The 19,216-nt window shown below is 51.6% G+C and overlaps 3 protein-coding genes across 3 annotated transcripts; all 3 read left to right on the top strand.

Annotated features, from left to right (window-relative positions):
• Nucleotides 1-156: 156 nt before the first annotated feature.
• EMWEY_00008820 (hypothetical protein, conserved) lies at nucleotides 157-813 on the top strand (the record flags this gene model as incomplete). The annotated part of the gene is made up of 2 exons (XM_013482255.1): nucleotides 157-279; nucleotides 505-813. 2 exons carry the CDS (start codon nucleotides 157-159, stop codon nucleotides 811-813), a joined length of 432 nt encoding a protein of 143 aa, XP_013337709.1.
• Nucleotides 814-5,065: 4,252 nt separating this feature from the next.
• On the top strand, nucleotides 5,066-11,631 carry EMWEY_00008810 (hypothetical protein, conserved; the record flags this gene model as incomplete). The annotated part of the gene is made up of 10 exons (XM_013482254.1): nucleotides 5,066-5,431; nucleotides 5,637-5,975; nucleotides 6,205-8,995; nucleotides 9,097-9,214; nucleotides 9,354-9,521; nucleotides 9,658-9,814; nucleotides 9,980-10,156; nucleotides 10,656-10,780; nucleotides 10,921-11,265; nucleotides 11,388-11,631. 10 exons carry the CDS (start codon nucleotides 5,066-5,068, stop codon nucleotides 11,629-11,631), a joined length of 4,830 nt encoding a protein of 1,609 aa, XP_013337708.1.
• A 1,991-nt stretch (nucleotides 11,632-13,622) lies between these two features.
• Nucleotides 13,623-19,216, top strand: EMWEY_00008800 (dynamin-like protein, putative; the record flags this gene model as incomplete). Its single annotated transcript, XM_013482253.1, has 15 exons — nucleotides 13,623-13,721; nucleotides 13,993-14,241; nucleotides 14,416-14,513; nucleotides 14,794-14,925; nucleotides 15,114-15,297; nucleotides 15,438-15,611; nucleotides 15,790-15,947; nucleotides 16,246-16,357; nucleotides 16,468-16,810; nucleotides 16,988-17,104; nucleotides 17,195-17,451; nucleotides 17,916-18,043; nucleotides 18,388-18,491; nucleotides 18,719-18,791; nucleotides 19,129-19,216. The coding sequence occupies 15 exons, from the start codon at nucleotides 13,623-13,625 to the stop codon at nucleotides 19,214-19,216; spliced, it is 2,316 nt and encodes a 771-aa protein (XP_013337707.1).

Below are 19,216 nucleotides of genomic sequence, written 5' to 3'. Positions count from 1 at the left end.
GCCAACAGGCTACCAGATGAGAAGTACAAGGTGACGGGATTCCCAACGGTCTGGTTTTTCAAGAAGGGTTCGGACACGCCCATCAAGTTCATGGGAGAGCGAACAGCAAACGGTCTTGCTTCGTTCGTGCAGCAGCACGCAACCACCAAAATCGAGATGAAGATCCCTGCTCCACCGGCTCCAGTTGCTGTATCACAACCTGCACCAACGACGAATGATGGCCCAGTGAAAGTCGTGGTTGGTGATACGTTCAAGTCGCAAGTACTTGATTCCGGCAAGGTGATTGAGGACTCAGTTGTGAATTCGACGGTGTTATGTGGATCATGATTGTTGAGGAGTGTATTGGGTCTATGGAAAAGTGCAGCGGTGTCTTAGAAGATGTGAGGGGAAGAGTAGTGTTTTGCTTAGTTGGAATGCTATGTTTGATAGTGGTTGGCGACGTTGTTTTCGGGAGTGTGCAGCTGTGGATTGAGATGCTTGATGTGATGTTGGCGCATTGTGCAGGACGTTCTGCTGCTTGTATACGCTCCCTGGTGTGGACACTGCAAGAAGTTGGAACCTACATACGAAGAATTCGCGAAACTTGTAGCTGAGTCGAAGTCAGCAAACGAGGCATTAGTGGTGGCGAAGATGGACGGATCTGCCAACAGGCTACCAGATGAGAAGTACAAGGTGACGGGATTCCCAACGGTCTGGTTTTTCAAGAAGGGTTCGGACACGCCCATCGAGTTCATGGGAGAGCGAACAGCAAACGGTCTTGCTTCGTTCGTGCAGCAGCACTCTTCAGTGTCTGGAAGATTGTTTTCGCCTTGAGCATAAGCTCCAGAATGGTTTTGTATTCGAATAGCTGAGGGGGTGTCCTTTTTGGAAGTGTTTAGTCTGTAAATTCCTGTACCTGACCGCCGCGAGCGCTGGTGTTCGTCCATCCACTGTTGGCTTCGGCAATGTAGCTCTCGAAAGGCGGCGATTAGCCCAGACGTATACGTGATTCAGCTGACTGTGAACATTGTATGTTATCCAAATCACCCTCATTTGAGGGTTCTCGCATATTCGTGAGTGCGTTTATCTCTAGGTGGTGTTGGTTCAATTATTCAGACGAGGAAATGGCCACAGGTGTAATGCTGTAACCATACCGAGGTACTTAACCTCTAGTTACCATCCCTGCTCCGGATGCCTTATTCTAGGAGAGCTGGACTCCTAATGTGGGGCTACCTATGCTTGTAGCTCCGTTTGGAGTCAGTTACTTCCTCCACCCAGTCTTCAAGCGTGCATTCCTAATATTCTGACTATTGGGGATTGCCCTTTTTCATTCGCGTTTATAGCTTCTACTCTGCAGCGGCGGCAAATGAACCAACAGTCTCGCGAGTTTTCGCCAAGTTGTTAGGTCGCAGAGTAGGTGTTTTGCTTCATTTATTTCTTTTCTTATTCCTGTCATCTCGTAGTGCTGCCTTTCACGTGGCTCATCTACTCAATACGCTGAGGAGCGTTCTCACTCCGAACTTAGTTCTTTAACCTCATTATAGACGCCCAAACCAGGCAGAGAGCTCTAACTTATTTACTACTTAGCTCTGGTTTTTCCTTTTTATTATCCCACTGATCTTGGCTTTCTCTGTCAGAAAGCCGTTGGAAGCACCGAATAAGTTCTCTATGGCAATTTGTATTTTGCTATACCACTTGTTCCAATAAGTAGTTTCATTGGGAGAAGCTTCTCAGTACACCTTAACATGCCTGAAAGAGTAGTGGGTGGTTCCAGCAAGAAGCCGAGACGCAGTTGCAACCTCCAGTTCGCAGATTCAGCTCTAGCCCACGATACCACTGCACTCATCATCTAGTACAAAGCACACTCTATCCTCCCGGCCCGTGACGAACCAATTCAACGAAATCACGGCAACAAATCGATTATGTTTTTCCGGAAGGTTTTATGGGGCGGTTCTTCACAAACTGATGAGCAGCTATAGCGCATGGTTCTCGTTCGTCCTTACGGGTCGTTGCAGTCTCCGCTGTTCCTCATTACACACGGTAGCTGCGCATCAGCTTGTTGAAGGGTTCCTTATAATCACTTCCGGCAAAAAAGATCGATATGTTGCCCTGTGGCTGAGTTGATTCATCACGGGCCACGAGTATTTTCTATTCCATAATAGGGTTGTTTATATGCGTGGAGGCCCACAGTTGGCTTAGGCCCCTTCGACAGTGTGTTTAATGGCCGGTAAGCTAAAGCGGCGTAGTAATACGGTGCCGCAGCTTCTCTATCTTCATTAGCCACAGTGACCTGAGCAGTGTCCTCCACCAACAGACTGTCTAGCACACGGCAAGATGCCGATGACAATAATTACGATAGCAAGTTACAGTTTCTGTGCTTGATCACCCTTAATATGTACTACAAACAGCTGTGTGATGGACAAATCGATGTCCCTTGTTTTTCCGCTCACTCCCAGATTGCTGAAGCTCGGCTTTGCAGGGACTGAATTTTTTACATATGGCTGCACAAGGAGTTTTCGGGTTGATGTACATGCTTTCTGACCCAACCTCGCACATGCGAATCCATTAAAAGGCTACTGCCGTGTGTTCCGAGATGTTTGCTAAAATACCGGGATCTACGAATGGCTTCAGAAGCAAAGCCTAGCAAACATCATCACAGAATTTAGCAAGTAGGGTGGTCAATCAGTATCAAAAGTTCATGTCTCCGAGGTAGAGTCATCCTATTTCCCCGGATGGATACGAGAACAACTGTTGTGTCCCATGTGCCATCTTCAAATACCAGCAACGAGAAGTGGACGTGGGAGAGATTTACTGTGGAATTTCCCAATTATTCTGCACATTTTTCAAATGTGCATTTGCCACCATTCCCACTTGGAGAAAAGCGTAGAGTGCGGGTAAGGGACGCAGTCCTGCTCCTGGCAGCCAGGATCTACTGAGATATGCAGAAGTGCGTTAACGATTTTTAATAATCTAATAATGAATAACCTGCTAAACCATGCGAGAAGCCAAATAGTTCGTGGGGCGTCTTGCATTTTTGGTTCACCGCGGGTTTGTTGAACGGCTTAATTCGAACGCAAATGCACCACCTCCCCCTGGTTTTTTCTGCTAGCACTGGACTGTGCCCAAAAGTGCTAGTTAGCAGTTTTCAAACTCCATCAGCTGCTTCTCAGCCGTTACCTGGGTCGGATCCCCACAAACCGCTGTCTTCATAAGTCCATAACGACGTGTTGCATGCATATGCCGGTCGTTCCTTGCCTCTGCAGTGGTTTGCATCCTTGTTGCTCCTTACCCCATTAGGCCCGGATTCCGCCGACCCTACCGTATAGTGTACAAATGCTGTCTGGACCACTAAAATGTGTACCATCTCACTGATTCTCGACTACAAGCCCAATCGTGCTCGCTGGGCATCTAACGGCATACCTGCATTATCGCGCTCACACATCTACTAGTATCCAGGTGTCACTGATGTTCTGATGTTAAGGGACAGATGGCGGCATCTCAACAACTGCGACACACCCTGCTGCAGCTTATTCAGCGCGAGAAACCCCCAATGTAAGTACAACCGGCTATTATTTGCTGCATGCACTAACACTGCAGGGAGGGGTTGAAAACGTCTGTGTCCGTGCAGGCTTCCTCCTTGCGTGCAGGTTGGCTGTGTAATGGCGTGCCAACTGCGGATAGGCTATGCAACAGTCGCTTAGATAAAACAACCCTTTTCTCGCCCCTGCTACTAGCATACGGGATAACAGTTGCAACTGTATTCCTTAATGCTCATTGTGGGCTGCTATGGAGCCGAAATACCCAAGACGAGATATCCTTAGATGCAACAGACCGAATTCCCTAATCCTTAGGAATCCTGAGCTCAGTGGCTCAAAAGGCTGGAACTGAGGGAGAGCAGGCAGCTTGCCTTGCGGCGTGCTGCAACGCGGCTCACTGCAACTCGAGGTGCACGGCAACCCCACATGCAGGCCCAAACGAAGTTTCCCAGCTGTATGTACAAACAATGTAGACAGTCGTTGAGAACGTTCGCTTGCGTATCGCTAGTGTACAAAGACCATGTATGGGTCCACCTGCACACTTGAGACAGTCTTGGCCGCCTCGCACTAGACACTGTACTACTGGGCAAGTGGGGAGTAAACTTAGACTAGAGGGAGATGAAAATGAGCTAAAATATAATGAGAACTAAAGATGCGCAGCTGATGCACACCGTAACGCAGCGAATGTTCCTTCGTTACAACGTTCTACGCACACTTGCAAGCAGACACCCTCCATGAATATTATGGACGACCCAGGGTTCAGATTGCTGCACATGGTCATGAGGGAGAACTAAATCCACTAAAATTATTCAACCGTAAAACAGGGTGGCTTGCCGATGCCGGTCTCGACGGGCTGCGTAAGTGGAGCCGGGCTGCAGCAACTATAATGCCATGTGGGGGTCTGCCGCTCTTCTAAGCTCCATAGGCAATCCGTTGAAGCATGCATGTACAGGGTCCACATGGCGTTGTGAAGCAGAAAAGAAAAGACAATCTGGAGCGATAAAGGGCGGTAAGACGCCAGGGACCCTGCCACACAGCAGGCAGCAGTCGCACCCTCACCCCCCACGTGAACTCTCATGCGGCTGTGGCCTGCCACTGGAGTAGCCACAGCTGGCATCGCTGTCCAAGGGGGAGATGGCGTTTCTTTTCAATTCATTGGATAGAACTTGTCAGATTCTTCACAGGCAGAATACGTCTGGCCTGTGGAGGGGGCGGCGAAGCGACAACTCGTAAGTTGTGGCCAGCAGCCATTTTGAGTACCCTATGCTGCGCCCTTTTCGACTTGGCTTGCGCTCGAGTTTAGTTGATCGCTTCGAGGTTCGACTCTTCTCTTTCTCTGGCGGGTGTCCGCCCACTCCAATATCGAGTTCTTCAGTTCCCGCGCTCCCATGCCGAGTGCTCTTAGGTCGTGCTGTGTCGTCCAGTACACACACTACCTGGGCGTCTACGCTTTCCGACATAGCTAGTCGAGGCCTAGGTATGACAGTCTGAGACTTTGCCCGGCGTAGCTTGGCCAATACGGGAATTTTTTTCCTGCCGCACAATACGCAATGGCCTTGCAACAGCAGCAGCAGGGAGCCCAGCAGCAGCCGCTGTTGACAATGGGGCTTCAACAGGGGCAGCAACAGCAACAACAGCAACAGCAGCCCCAAGCTGGGGGAACGACAGCTCCTACAGCACAGGCTGCTGCTGCTCAGCAGCCTCGCCTGCAGTTCCCACAGAATCAGTTACCTGCCAACCTGCACGTGCAGCAGCAACTGCTGCGGATGCAGCAGCAGCAGCAGGGTATCACGGCGAAGCTTCAGGGTGCGACTGGTGCATCTGGAGTTCAGCAGCGGCTCTTGCACCTGGAGCAGCAGGAGCAGTTCTTACAACAACAACAGCAGCAAGAACCTGAGAAGGTTCATTGGGTCCAGGTAGGATATTTGTTCATGCTTTTGTTTTCCTGCTGTTGCTACACTTCCGCCCACTTAGGTGCTTTATTGAACTCAGCATATTGAGAACTGCTTAATTTGTCCATTCCTAGCGGTGGTGTAAAACTTCCTCTCTCCTCCATGGTAGGTGTTTTTGAAGAGACGGCACACCTGTTTGTGCTGCTGCTTGTGTTTGCCTTCTCTGCAGTGTGACCGCTGCGACAAATGGCGCGTCGCTCCTTACGAAATAACACTGCCAAGTTGGGTGTGTGAGCAAAACACTTGGGACCGTCGCTACGCTTCCTGCAGTGTCCCGGAGCAGCCAGACCCGGCCGCGCAGATGCAGCAGCAGCAGCCTACACGGCAGCAGCAACAACTGCTTCAGCAGCAGCAACTACAGCAGCAGCAGCTGTTGCAGCAACAACGTCTCGGTGGTGGTGCTGCTCCTAGACCCAAGGCGAAGGCGAAGGCAAAGTCCAGGGCGACGTCAAAGGGAACGGCGGCGGTGCAGCGGCCAGTTCAAAGTGGCAATTGCTCAGGAGATGCAGTAAGTCGATCTTGTTGATATGAGGAACCTCTAGATGTTTCGCAAGCCCATTGTATCGTTCGCGTAGCTGTAAACCGCTAGACAGTATACATCAGCCCATCCATCTCACCTAGAGTCGTTTTTGCCGTCGCAGGGTTCGGCAGCAGCTTCAGAAGGATCGTTTGTTCTTGCTCCAGGGCTCATCCCTCCTGCGGATGCTGCTGCGTCTGCTGCTGCGCTTGTGCGACAGAACCTCCTACAACAACAACTGGGACAGCAACAGCAAAGGGGTGGTCCAGGTGCCGCAAGCAACCTTCCTGCCCTACAGCAGCAGTTGTTACAGCAGCAACTTCAGCACCAGATGCAGCAGGCGCAACAGCAGCAACTTCTACAGCAGCTACAGCAGCAACAGCACCAATTGCTGCAGCAGCTGCAGCAGCAACCGCCGGTGGTGTACGACAATTGGGTACAATGCGACGCGTGCAACAAGTGGAGACGAGCCCCTAATCCGATCACCAGCGACAAGTGGTTTTGCCGAATGAACACTTGGGCTCCCCAGTTTGCTTCGTGCGAAGCTCCTGAGGAACCTGATCCTGCACAGCAGGATCAGCAACAGCAGCAGCAGAGTCAACAGCGGCTCCTGGAAGCAGCAGCGGCACTCCAGAGGCAGCAGCAGCAGCTCCAACAGAGCGCAGCAAAAAGACAGCGCACTACGACTGTTTCTAGGGTTCCAGAAGCAACAAAACCTGACCCGAAGGCTGATCCACCAACGCAGTTGCTTCGACAGCAGCAGCTGGTTGCTGCTGCTGCTGCATCTGGGCAACGCAGTGCCACGCCCGGTGCACAACAGCAGCTGCAACTGCAGCAACAACTGCAGCAAGCAAAGCTCCCGCAAGGCCAACAGCAGCAACACCCAGGGGCATCGACTTCTGCTGGAGCTGGGGGCCAGTTGCAGCAGCTACAGTTGCTACAGCAGCAGCAGTTGCAATTGCTGCAGCAGCAGCAGGTTCGGCTGCTCGACGTTGCCCGCAGGGCCACGCCCAATACGGCTGCTGGCGCTCCGGGGGCGGCCGTAGCAGCGGCTTCCACCGCAGGTGGAGCGGCTGCCGGCACTGCAGAACGGCGTGAAGGAGTGCCAGAGACAACTGCGGCATCAACAGCAGAGCGAGGTGGCAAGTGGCTGGAGTGTCGTTCGTGCAAAAAGTGGCGCCGACTACCCCCAGAGGTGGATGCTGAGGCCCTTCGCCCCAAGTTCTATTGTTATTTGAACGTGTGGGACTTGCAGCGAAATACTTGCGCATCACCACAGGAGCCCTGGCAACAGTTACAGCAGCATCAGGAGATACAGGGGAAAGCTCCAGCAGCAGCGAATGCTGCTTCTGCGGCTCCGCTGCAGAAGGTTGCTCACCAACCCGCGACGCCGGATGCCAACAGACAGGGCAAGGCGGACAACGTAACAGCAACGCCGGCGCAGCAACAGCAGCTTCCCAGAACGGGGGGACAGCTACAGGGAGAGACAGGCGGAGCTGCGTCTCTTCATCAGCAGCTGCAGGAGCAGCAGCTGCTCCTCCTCCGTATGCAACAACAGCAACAGCGTGCTGCTGCCTCGTCCGGTGTCCCGGGGAGTAGTACAACAAAACCCGGGTCAGGAGCCTCCGGACAAGCAGCTGGGACGGAAGATGATGATGAAGAGGGAGAAGACGACATCGAGGGAGAAGGCGATGACGATGAAGACAGCGAGGACACTGGTGACTCGTCTGACTCTGAATCGGACAGAGGCGGTGGCGGAGGCCCAGGCGGTGGCGCAGGCACTGGTGGTCCTTCCGCCGGGGGTGCGAGCGGGACAGGTGCGGGGGCCGGGGAAGGGGCAGGCCGCACCCCGCCCCCCCCTACACAGGGGCCCCCAGGAACAGGCAGCTTCGGTGCGAATGCTGCGGGGAGTGGTGGAGTTGCAGCGGGAGACGAGTTTGTGGCAGTCGACACTAAGGTGGAGGATTCCAACAGTAACGGGAACGAACGTTCAGCCAGTGGTCGTCCGGCCCGTTTCTTCGACGTGCTGATTGTAGGCGGAGGTGTTGCGGGCTTGGCAGGGGCCCTTCACTGCCAGAGGGCAGGGGTGGATTACCAGTTGATAGAGGCGAGAGGTCGTTTGGGTGGGCGCGTGTGGTCGGTCACGCTTCCAGCGTCTCCGGAGGAGCAGGAGCAGCTGCAGCAGAGGAGAATTGACCGGAAAGAATCTGGTAAAAAGGGAAAATCAGGGAAGGATGGCAGTGTCTGCGTGGATGGAGGGGCAAGCTACATGCATGGGCTGACGGGGAACGAGAATGACGTCAGGTTGAAACCCCGTAGAAGGGGTTGTAGCGTGTATCATCTTGCTGCTGCTTCTCCAGAGTGTCGCGTTGCAGTAGTTCCTGGAGAGACTGGATGGGAAAATCCGTATTATTTCGATTGGCTAACGGGGGGGAGGCGTTTTTCCATGTTAGTGGTGTCGCTTGCTCATGCTCTTTTTTCGCGTCTGGCCACGCCTGTGTCGTTGACTGCGGGGCAGCAGGAGAGAGGGCCATCCGTTTCCGTTCTCACACTGCTTAACAGGGAAGCGAATTCCCTTCTGGAAACCGAAGGAACAACGGATTCAGCGGCCCCTTCAGCCCCTTGTGGTTTCCCGTTTGCTTGCGAAAAGCATCACGGAGAGTCCGGGAGTCTAGATATCCCACCTCATCAGAACACGTTTGAGTCGTTGGATTTGCCATCGGCGTTGAAGGGGCTGGTGGCGACGCTCTTGCAGCGACTGAAGAGCTTGTGTTCTTTAGCGATATCCGGGGTCGATAAGAGCAGTGACAACCGCAGTGAAGGTGAAATTGCTGTAGGCGAATGCTGCGCTTGCCAGGTGGAGGCAATGGTCGTCCGAATGCTACGAAGTCGGTTCGGCTTCGTAGCTCCATTAAGGGATGTCAGCGCTGCTTTTTTTGCATTCTTCCAGTCCCCCAAGCTCAAGCGTGACGTCGAGAGATATCATAGCCCGAAGTATCGGCTCCTTACCTGTACGTTTCCAGTGTGGCTAGCGGACGGGATTCGGTTGTGAGTTTTCTGTTGTGTCTGCATCAAATCACTTCCTGTTTCTCCGGCGTCTGTCGCTTTTCAGGGCCGGGCTTGCAGCGATATGCCAAGAATTTGTCGTTCGCGTTTGCGGAGAGAGACAGAAAGAAGTCGCAGGTTGTTAGGCCTTTTGCGGCAATTCCTCCCTCCGTATCTTCCGATCTGTAAGTATTTTCCATGGGACGGGTTTTGGAATATGTGCTCTTCACTCTCAATAGTCCCAGTCTAGTGGGAAAGCTCGTGGGAAAGCTCGAGGGCTCACTAGCAGTGTTCTCTGTTGTTTGGGGTGAGCTTTGGTTGCAGCATCTGCATGAGCTGGAGGTGGTTAGTGGACATGCTTCGGGGGCAGTTGTCGCCAGAACGAGTCCGTCTTAACACTCGCGTCTCCTCTGTCTCTGTTTCGGAAGAAGACTCTCCGTTCCCTTGTCTTGTCCGATGCCACTCCGACGACAACTCTAATGAGGCGCAAGAGTGAGGCACAAGCATCAGTTTCCACGAGCTGCTGAGGCCCCTCCTGTAGATTTCAGTTTGAGTTGTTTCGTCGTGACTTTGCGTATGCATAACACCCCGCTTATTGTTTTGCCGTGCCCTGTGCTCTGTGCCTAAGGCTCCGTTCCCGGTTTGTTCTCGTAGCGTTGCCAGTATCGTTGCTACAGCAACCTCCAGAAGATGAGGGAGCGGCCGCCTGCGTAACGTTTCAGCCACCGCTCCCAGCCGAGAAGGTGGCGGCCCTGGCGGCTGTGGGCATGGGAGTGCACAACAAGGTGGGCGGGCTTTCGACGGCGTGGCCCCTCCTCCGTTGCTGAAAAGCGCAGGATTTGTTCTCAGATGACCAATTTGGTCTGTCATTCACGTATCAGGCGTGGTTTTTGATGATTAAGCGGGGATGTTGAGGTTGCCGAGACTGCTGGGAATGTGTTATCGTACAGGTGGTACTACGGGTTGCGCCTTCCGACGTCTTCTGGTCAAGGTCGACCCCTTCATTTTCTTCTCCATATTCGCGCTTCCAATATTTGAATTTGCATGCGTACGGGGAAAAGGGATGCATTCTGGCGCATCTTTTTCCCCCAGCATCCCTGGCCATTGACTCCTTAACTGACGAAGAGGTTAGTCATATCGCCAACGGCGATCGACTTGGTAGGATAGCATAGTCGTATGAGCTCGCAAGCAAGAGTAACGAATGGGTTGATACGTAAAGGCGAAGAAACGATGAAGGAAAACAACGAAAATGCTGCAGCTAGCATAGATGCGATGCCTAGGCTTGTAGTCACAGTCGAGGGGATTTGGCTATGATGGAACTAGGGAAGAATAGCAGTCAATGCTACTTTTGCTTGTGAAATGGGTCTCCTGAATGAGCAAATTTTTGTTCAGGTGGCACAAGAGGTACTCGATGACCTCCGAAAATTGTTCGGTTACGTCCCGCGTCCAGCCCTGGTAGCCTCTGTCGTTACCCGATGGCATTCCGATAAGTACTCCAGGGGCTCGTACTCATATCCAGTAAGTCAGATTGCCTGCATAGCTGGAGGAACATTCAGACATAGTGCTGCACAGCTGTTAACGTTTTTCATGTGCGGGTGGAAGCGACCATGTTGGGTGTAACTTCAGAAACCTGGAGCTGACATGGCAACTCACTGGCGCTGGTTGAGGGCACCGCATCCTTTAGAAGCTCCTCGCGTAGCGTTCGCTGGAGAATTTTGCTCTGATTCTTATAGCCAATGTGTCGACGGAGCGTAAGATGCACATTTTGGTGTCGTCATGTTCAGTTGCTGTTAGCTGTGTACGCCCATTAAGTCGTTCCAGCGGTAAAAGTGACTCTTGATCTGCATTCACCACTTTCATCTGTCTGTTTAATTCTGAATCTTGCGCTCAGATTCGACACTGGCATGCGGGCAGCGCAATCAGTTGTACAGTTTGGTCTGCGACTTCATCCCTGTACAAAGGGCAGACAGGAGCAGAAGCAGCCACAGAAGGGAGATGAGGTTTCCGCTGAGGCAGAACGCCTTCAGCAGCAACATCGTAACCGCCGGCAGCATCGTGCAACCAGAGAGTCGAGACGTGGAAGCAAGCAACAGCGCACCTCAAAGCGATATAAGAAGGAGACTCTTGATGCAGCCGAGGCGAAGGCGAGAATTGCAACTGCAAAGGCAGAACTCGAACAAGCAAAGACAAAGTATTGCGGGGACGATTGCTGCCCAATGCTTGAGTGCCCGGACATGTAGGACGCCGCACTTTGTAGTAATATAGCTGGGCAGTAGATACTTAGATACTTTTCGTTGGTTGGTCTCTGGTGAGAGGGTTCAATTTAATATATTTTTGTGTGGTGCTGCCGCTGTTCAGTTCCCATGCGGGCTTTTACCTAACAGATGGAAGTGACCTGACAGATTGTGATGAAGGTGTAATGAAGAGTGATGACCAAGAGGATCTTGAAACGACTTACGGAAAGAACACGCGAATGATGCTTGAAAAGTTCCAGGCCCTCCTGCAGTTTAATCGGAAGCAGCTGAGGTGTTCGCAGTCTAGATGTTCCCCAGCGAAGTCTGGCCCAGCAAATTTTGCTAGACCTGCTCAGGCGAGAGCGTAACCTTGGCATGATGACAACGAGCAAAAAATCGGTGGGGCAAATCAGTTCGATTTTGAGAAGAGCAGGCAGAGGGCAAGACTTGCACAATTACCTTCCAGAAGAGATATCGAATGGCTTCTAACAATCAAAGATGCGTGTGGCGACGGCATTTGTTATCGTGCACCCCATAATGCTCGAGCGCAGAGGGAAGCTGGCACGAGACGACCCCCGAGACGTTCGCACATCAGTGCCACGACAGAGCCATTTATGGAGCTTCATTGGTGTTTCTAGGGGTATGCCTTCGATGGGGGGTAATACCTCGGGGAAGAAGGTTTTCCTGTTGCCCCTCCTCCGAACTGGGGGGGAAAGGGTGGCGGTTGAAAATGGGGGATTTAGGTGGGTATGCTTTGTTTAGGTCTATAGGTAAGGGCTTTTGCTGGCTGTACAGCGCTACAGATAGCCTACAGATAGCGTCATCGCTTTCTTGATCCCTAGCCCAATAGACTTTGGCACCATTGACCTTACGACGGGAAAAAGATTACCAACATGCTAACCCCTTTTCAGCAGGGATAGCAGCCTTATTTTTTCCGAAACAGAAGTGCGGAAGCCCATGCATTCGCTAGCACCGATGGTGCTCTGTTGCACCTGACTGCTGGCGCTGTCATGTGCACACTGCTTCTTCTGCAAATCGGTCAAAGGGTGATGAGTGCGCACCCGCGCGGACGCACACGGCACCAATGGTGGGAAACATCTTGCTGCTTCGGCAGCTTTAAGTATAGTCGTTTACACCCGTTCGGACAATTCGGAAATGCTTCCGCAGGCTCTCACGGTAGTCCATCGGGGGTCGCTTCAGGACACCTGTATATTAACCTAGAAGCACGGAGGTTTGTACACTTGTACACAAACCGGTAGATGTCACGGCACTGTATAGGCGCTCGAAAACATTCTCCACAGCCTGGGGTATCTAGCTGTAGGATGACCTGTGTAGCAATATCCTTAGTAGATTGTTGCTGGCGCACAGTGGGGAGGGACTCTTTCCAGTAGGGTAGCACGTTTCGCGAGTACTAACTACCTTCGAAATAGTGGCGAGTAGAGCACTCAACACCTCCACACTTTGTGACAAACACCACAGCTTGTTCACAGCGTCACGACCTTACTAACAAAACCGATGTGTTCTGAGGTCCAGGATTTCACTGTCACTAAAAGGTGGCTAGGCTGTAACGGACAGCTGCTGCTGCACCGTGCTACACGCCAACAATATGTTTAACACACGAGTAACTAATTTCTATATAAACTGGATTGGCGATCACACATATAGTTTTAACGCTCACTTTCGGTGCATTACACTAAGGCTTAATGGCCCGACGTTCTCTGTTGCTTCTGCGTATTGTGGACGGGGCTGTGATTCTCCCGACTGTCGGCGGCGACCTGGACACCATGGTATTCTTTCGCAGTTTTAGCCCAGAATCCTTTGTACTGGGGAGACGGTAGAACATAGGGAAGGCTTTTGCTTGACTTCTCTGGGAGACAGTCTCTCTTAAGGCTCAACCGACCCCCCATGCATGCGTTTGGGGCACCGACGTGAGGAGCTGAGGCAATTCATTGCAGTTGCCCAAATATTGTCAGACGTTTTTGGAGCAGACTTTTCCTTCTGTGCCTGTTTAACTGTGAAAAGTCGCCTAGATATGCTACCTCGTCTAACCTGCTTGTCTCCGGACCCTGCATACTTAGGGAGCAGCACTCGTTAGCCGGATGATCTCCAGTTCCCACGCTGTTGGGACTCCCTGACATGCGCGCCTACTCTGTTATAGGCGGAGGTGCTGCGGCTACTGATATTTTCGAGCTGTTGAGCCCCAGGATCCATTCGGTCTCCTCGGACGTAACAGTCAAACGCATCCCACGAGCTGCTTAGAGCACACCGTACTCTTCCGTTGAGGTTTGAGGCTGCTGCTTAGCGATGCAGCAAGTTATATGGCCGTTGACGCAAGTGATTCGTCGATTGGACCCTTGAGATGGAGCAGCTAATCCCCATCATGAACCGTCTTCAAGACGCCCTGCTGACTCTGGGAAGCGGCGAGGGCACAGCATTTGACCTGCCTCAGATAGCAGTCGTAGGAGCACAGTCTGTAGGTAAATCTTCTGTTCTAGAGGCGGTGATTGGCAAGGATTTCCTTCCGCGAGGCACCGGTATTGTCACTAGACGGCCACTGATACTCCAAGTAAAACTCCACACATGCCTCTGCCAAAGCTCATACTCGAGTGTGGGATGTCGTATGTTTTGGTATGCCTTCTTCGGATTGGATCTCCCCAAAATTTTGCTGCCTTTGGTTATGTGTATCGTATGCGTGTCGCTTGTGTCCTATTGTTTTCGTTGCACTGCAGCTGCAGCACACATCTGGAACGGCGGAGTGGGGGGAATTCAGCCATTCTCCAGGGCACCGATTCACAGACTTTGCTCAAATAAGAAAGGAAATCGAGAGAGAAACAGAACGAGTGACAGGTCGCTCCAAGAACATCTCGCCCATCCCTATTTGCCTCAAGATTTTCTCCCCCAATGTTATTGATTTGACGCTCGTGGACTTGCCAGGCATTACAAAAGTGCCAGTGGGGGACCAGCCTTCAGATATTGAGGTATATCGTTCTTCCTGCACATCTTCAATACTTCCTGGGCGGTGGCAGTTTGGCAAGCTCGGTGTCCACCGTCCTGTAGTCTCTGCCACAGTAGCGCGAGCCTGCGGCGGCTGGCTTTTGCTAACGTGCGTAATGAAAATTGTCTCTTTGAATTTTGTGTTGCTTTTGCTGCAGCTGCAAATTCGCAAGATAGTTTTGCAGTATATAAGTCAGCCCTCTTGTGTTATCCTTGCCATCACGGCGGCCAACACAGATATCGCCAATTCTGATAGGTAAGTTGCTTCTTTAATATGTTTCTCTTGCGCGATTGATATTTCTCTGTGTGCATCTAAGATTCTTCTGCCATGATGCGTGTGGTACTTTCTACGTATTCGGGTGCTGATTCTTCCTTACAACCAGGTTCTTCTGGTGACTGTGAATACATACATTCACAGTTGTGGTTTCCGTGTTGGAGCACGCACTAGACTGCCCATCTAGTTTTTGTGAAGGCTGAATCCCGTGACTTCGTCTAGTTTTTTTGTATACATGCACTGCGTTTCCCAAAATTTTCAGCCTGAAGATCGCCCGCGAAGCAGACCCTGAAGGCATTCGCACTATCGGAGTGGTTACCAAAGTTGACACGATGGAGGAAGGTTGTGACTGTGCTGACATACTTCTTGGGAAGGTCTATCCACTAAGGAGAGGGTACGTTCGGGTCACTCAATTCTTTCGTGGAATCACTGCGGCTTACTTACTGCGTGCTTCCCGACAGTATGCCAGCTTGGATTTTAGATAGACAAGCGTTCTATGGCCCATGAAGCACACAGCTAAGCAGTGATGTATGTCTGTTGCTTCTGTGTGAACAACCCTCCCGTTGATTTTTGGGTGTACAGATTTGTAGGCGTAGTATGTAGAAGTCTCGCACAGACACGTGAGCAGCTTTCCCCAAGAGCCGCCCAAGAGGAAGAGTCCAAGTTTTTCCAGAGCCACCCGGCGTACAAGAGCTTGGGTAACCGTTGCGGCACTCGATATCTTGCACGAATGTTGAATCAGGAAAGTCCCCCATTCCCCATTCCCGTTGGTTTCATTCCCGACGGACCGATCTCGCGTGCATCTTTACTTTACGATTCGTAAACCTGTTCGAGGCGATACTCCTTTTTTTTCCTTAACAGATTACCTTTGTGCATGTGCTCATCTAATGGTCCGTTGGGTTTCAGGTGCTGATGCAGCATATCCGGGAATCATTGCCGGAGCTGCGTGAGAGGCTGCAGAAGAGGCTTCAAGAAGCAGAAGCAGAACTGGCTGGCTACGGGGATCCACTGCTGGAGGCTAAAGGAAACGCTGGGGCGTTGCTCCTACATTTCTTTTCCAAGTTTGCCCGCAACTTTCAGGTCAGGCACCCTGCACCCCCCCTGCACACTCAGCACTATATTGCGGTAAAGTATTGCGGCGAAGTATGCAACGCATACCAAAGCTAGCTGCAGCGCGCACTGCACCCTAGGGGATCCGATCCTTTACTTGCGTCGAATACTTCGCTGTTGTTTCCCGTTGATTTTGCGTTTTCCCCAGGATGCGATTGACGGGAAGCTGCAGTCTCAGCACTCCTCGGATCATTTGATGGGCGGGGCCCGCATAAATTTCATATTCCATGATTGGTATGGCCGAGCCTTGGCGGAGTTCGACCCGCTAAGCGGTCTCACGGATCACGAAATTCGCACCGCTATCCGGTGAGTGCCCTTATATTGTTGTTTGCAATGAAACGCAGTAGAAGGAATGCTTGTGATGGAATTGAACAGCTGTCCAGAGGTTGCCTAGTGTGGGGAAGGATTTCTGCGTTTGCGTCACACATTACGGTTACCCCAGGCTATGCTGAGGGCTTTGATTGACCAATTGCGCTGAGATTCCCAGGGATTCTGTTTGCTTTTGCAAGGCATCATTGCCATTGCTTCTTGTCTATTGTGCGCACGTTGTTGACTGTACCGATTCTCGCAATTGGCTCACTGTTTGTCTTCATGCTTCTTCCAGGAACGCTACGGGCCCCAAAGCTGCCCTATTTGTGCCAGAGAGTGCATTTGAAATCCTGGTCAAGAAGCAAATTCAGCAGTTGGAGACCCCATCATTGCTTTGTGTGGAACAGGTTTGGCGATTAGTTAGGCTGGGCTACGCAGAGTGTCCTCTTAAAGCTTCGTATGTACGTGGAAATTTTGCCTTTTTAAATGTACGCAAATGCTTTTGTGGGTTCTTTAGGTGTACGACGAACTGCAGAAGATTGTTGAGAAATCTGAACTTCCCGAGATGTCTCGATTCACGAATCTCAGAGACCGCATTCTTGAAGTCGTGTGTGGGGTTCTGAAGAGATGCCTGGCCCCCACAAATCAAATGATTCACAATATTATTCAGGTATGGGACCGCGTATGGCTTGTTTCGCCAAAAGGCTATGGGTGTGTTGTGGAGTTGCGGAATGTCATTTATGGGTATTTCTTGCAGATTGAGCTGGCTTACATAAACACGAATCATCCGGACTTTATGAGCAACAAAGCCCTTCCGGGCCTCTTTGGAGAAAGCAATTCCAGCAGACGCGACTCCTATTGTAAGCAAAACAAAAGAATAGTGCACAGTGCGATTATGGTATGAATGAGTGACATGCGCAGTAGTTCACAATGAAGCACTGCTGCCCCGCCAAATGACGTAGGGATAATCGAAGGAGCATAGAATGTTCAGCCGCGTGAAAGCTACGGGGTCAGTGTGCATTTTGATCTGCTCGCAGCGCCTGGTTTAGGGAGCTGCTTGCAGCCTCCTCTACCGCCGCAGCAGCAGCAAAGTGGGAGGCCACCCGCACCGTCAGAGAAAGAGCTACCGCCGTCGCCTCGAGGGGAATTTGTGTGTAGGAACACTGCTCCCGGTGTTGCACATATGCGTGAAATATTCAATTTCGCCCGTTAGGCTTGCAAGTGGCTGTGTGCTTTTTTTCGAGTTCTTTTCGCATTTGGAACGCGTGGTAGCTGTCTGTGGAGTCGTCATTCATTCAGGGCGTTGGAGGTGTATTACATCAAGGTGGCTTTTTCAGTTTTCTTAAGAACCCCCGACCTTCTCCACATGCAAGCAGAAACAATTCATCAACTGTTGTGCTTCCGGCAACACCGCAACCTCAACTGCAGCAACAGCACGCTCAGCCACCACCGACTCAACGGGCTGAGAATGCCAATTCAGTTGAGAGGTGCACCAGAGAGTGTAAGCACTGCGCAGCAGAAGACATGATCCAATAACCATCAATTGCATGGTGTTGCCCTTACACAGTCGACAGAGAGCCCAAGAAGCCTCCAGCGTCCTTGTCTCCGTTACCGAGCGCTATGAATTTCTAGTGCCCTTGCGTACTTCAACTTACTTCCATGATTTTTTGTGGTTCCTGGCCTGTGTTGTGTTTCTGTACTGAGAACAGCTCGTCTTACCACTACATTCGACAGGTTCCGGGTTCGTGGCTGCGGCGCTACCTTACTGCTACTCTTCATCTCGCGCTATTAACTTCACCTCACTTGTGTTGTGTCCACCTACTTCCTTGTAGTCCAAAACTCATCAGTAGTGCACTGGCAGCTTTGCGAATATTTCCCGGGGTGCAACGGTGTACGCACGACATTTACGGCATGAGGCCGTCCACAGGCTATGCAGTGTGCCCACCTTCTGGTTTATCTGTTCAGGGAGGTACAGGCATTCGCATGCCGGCTGTTCCGCCGGTTGTCGCGCCATCAGACGTCCCATCTGACAGAGAGCAAATAGAGACAGAACTTATAAAGTCATTGCTGTGGTCTTATTTTCAAATTGTCAGGTGCGTACATCGAGTTCGTGGCTTCTCCGACACACACCAGTAATCATGGTACACCCGCATCTCATCGTGCAAATGCATGCACTGCTTGAGGGAAGTTGAAGGCCTTTATCGCCTGACACCCACCCACACCTCATGACCATCCCGACCCAAGCTGTGGATGTGCAGTGAGCTCAAAGTACGGAGGACGCTGTTACTGTGTTCTTTACTTGGGGGTGGAATGTGGAAGTTGCATGCTTATCATTTGTAGGTGTGGCGTTGTATTCATTGTTGTCTGAGCAAATGCATCTGGATATGGTGTTCCATGAGAAAGCACAATTGGGTTTGTCAAAATGTACGTCATTCAGGAAGAATGTCGCTGATGCGGTGCCGAAGGCGATCATGTACTTCATGGTGAACACGGCTAAGGATGTACTACAGAGAGAGCTAGTAGCTCAGCTCTACAGAGAAGGTCAGGCAGGCTTCAATCACACGCGTCAATCCGCGTGCAGATAAAGCAAGCTAGCGTCAACTGACACATGGAGCATACTACCTCCAATTAGCCAGGCGGCCGGAAAGGGATATGTAACGAGTGTTTTGGTATGAGCGTTTGTGCAAGCGGTTGTATGCGGCCGTAGGTGGACCCTCGCTTGTGTACATTCACTGATGTTTCTCTACTGTGCATGTGCTATGAACCAGAGCTCTTTGGGGAGCTCATGAAGGAAGCCGGAGATATCAGTGCGAAGCGACAGCAATGCAAGCAGCTGTTGAAGTAGGCAATCCATCCGGTAGTGCCCCCTCATTGCTGGTTGCTAGTTGTAAAGGCATTTGCTTCCATTGATCTTTGTGCCTTAGCTGCAAGGTGGAATGTTCACCAGTTCACAGATATTCGCGGTGAAGGGTTGCCACTTTGTCCGATGCAACTTCTGCATTCACTCATCGTTCGGCTTCCTACCTCAGCATGGCGTGCAGCAATATTTCCAGCTGCACCATTCGTCCGAAGATCGAAACCTCTTGCTGTTGGTTGGGATGTCCTGTATAGCTTGTTTCTGCAGACTGCGTGTTTGGTGCTACGGGTAGAAGCCGCGTTGTGTGCACTGTTCTTTCAGATCTATCCGGAGTGCCCTTGAGATTATTTCTCAAGTGCGGGAACTCGGGGCGGAGGACACTGCCCTGCCAGCACGCCGACACCTCTAG

The sequence above is a fragment of the Eimeria maxima genome, genomic scaffold (genome assembly GCF_000499605.1).
Source record: "Eimeria maxima Weybridge genomic scaffold, Emw_scaff56, whole genome shotgun sequence".
NCBI lineage: Eukaryota > Apicomplexa > Conoidasida > Eucoccidiorida > Eimeriidae > Eimeria > Eimeria maxima.
Note: the sequence above shows the minus strand (reverse complement) of the source record. Positions and strands in the feature narration are given on the sequence as shown.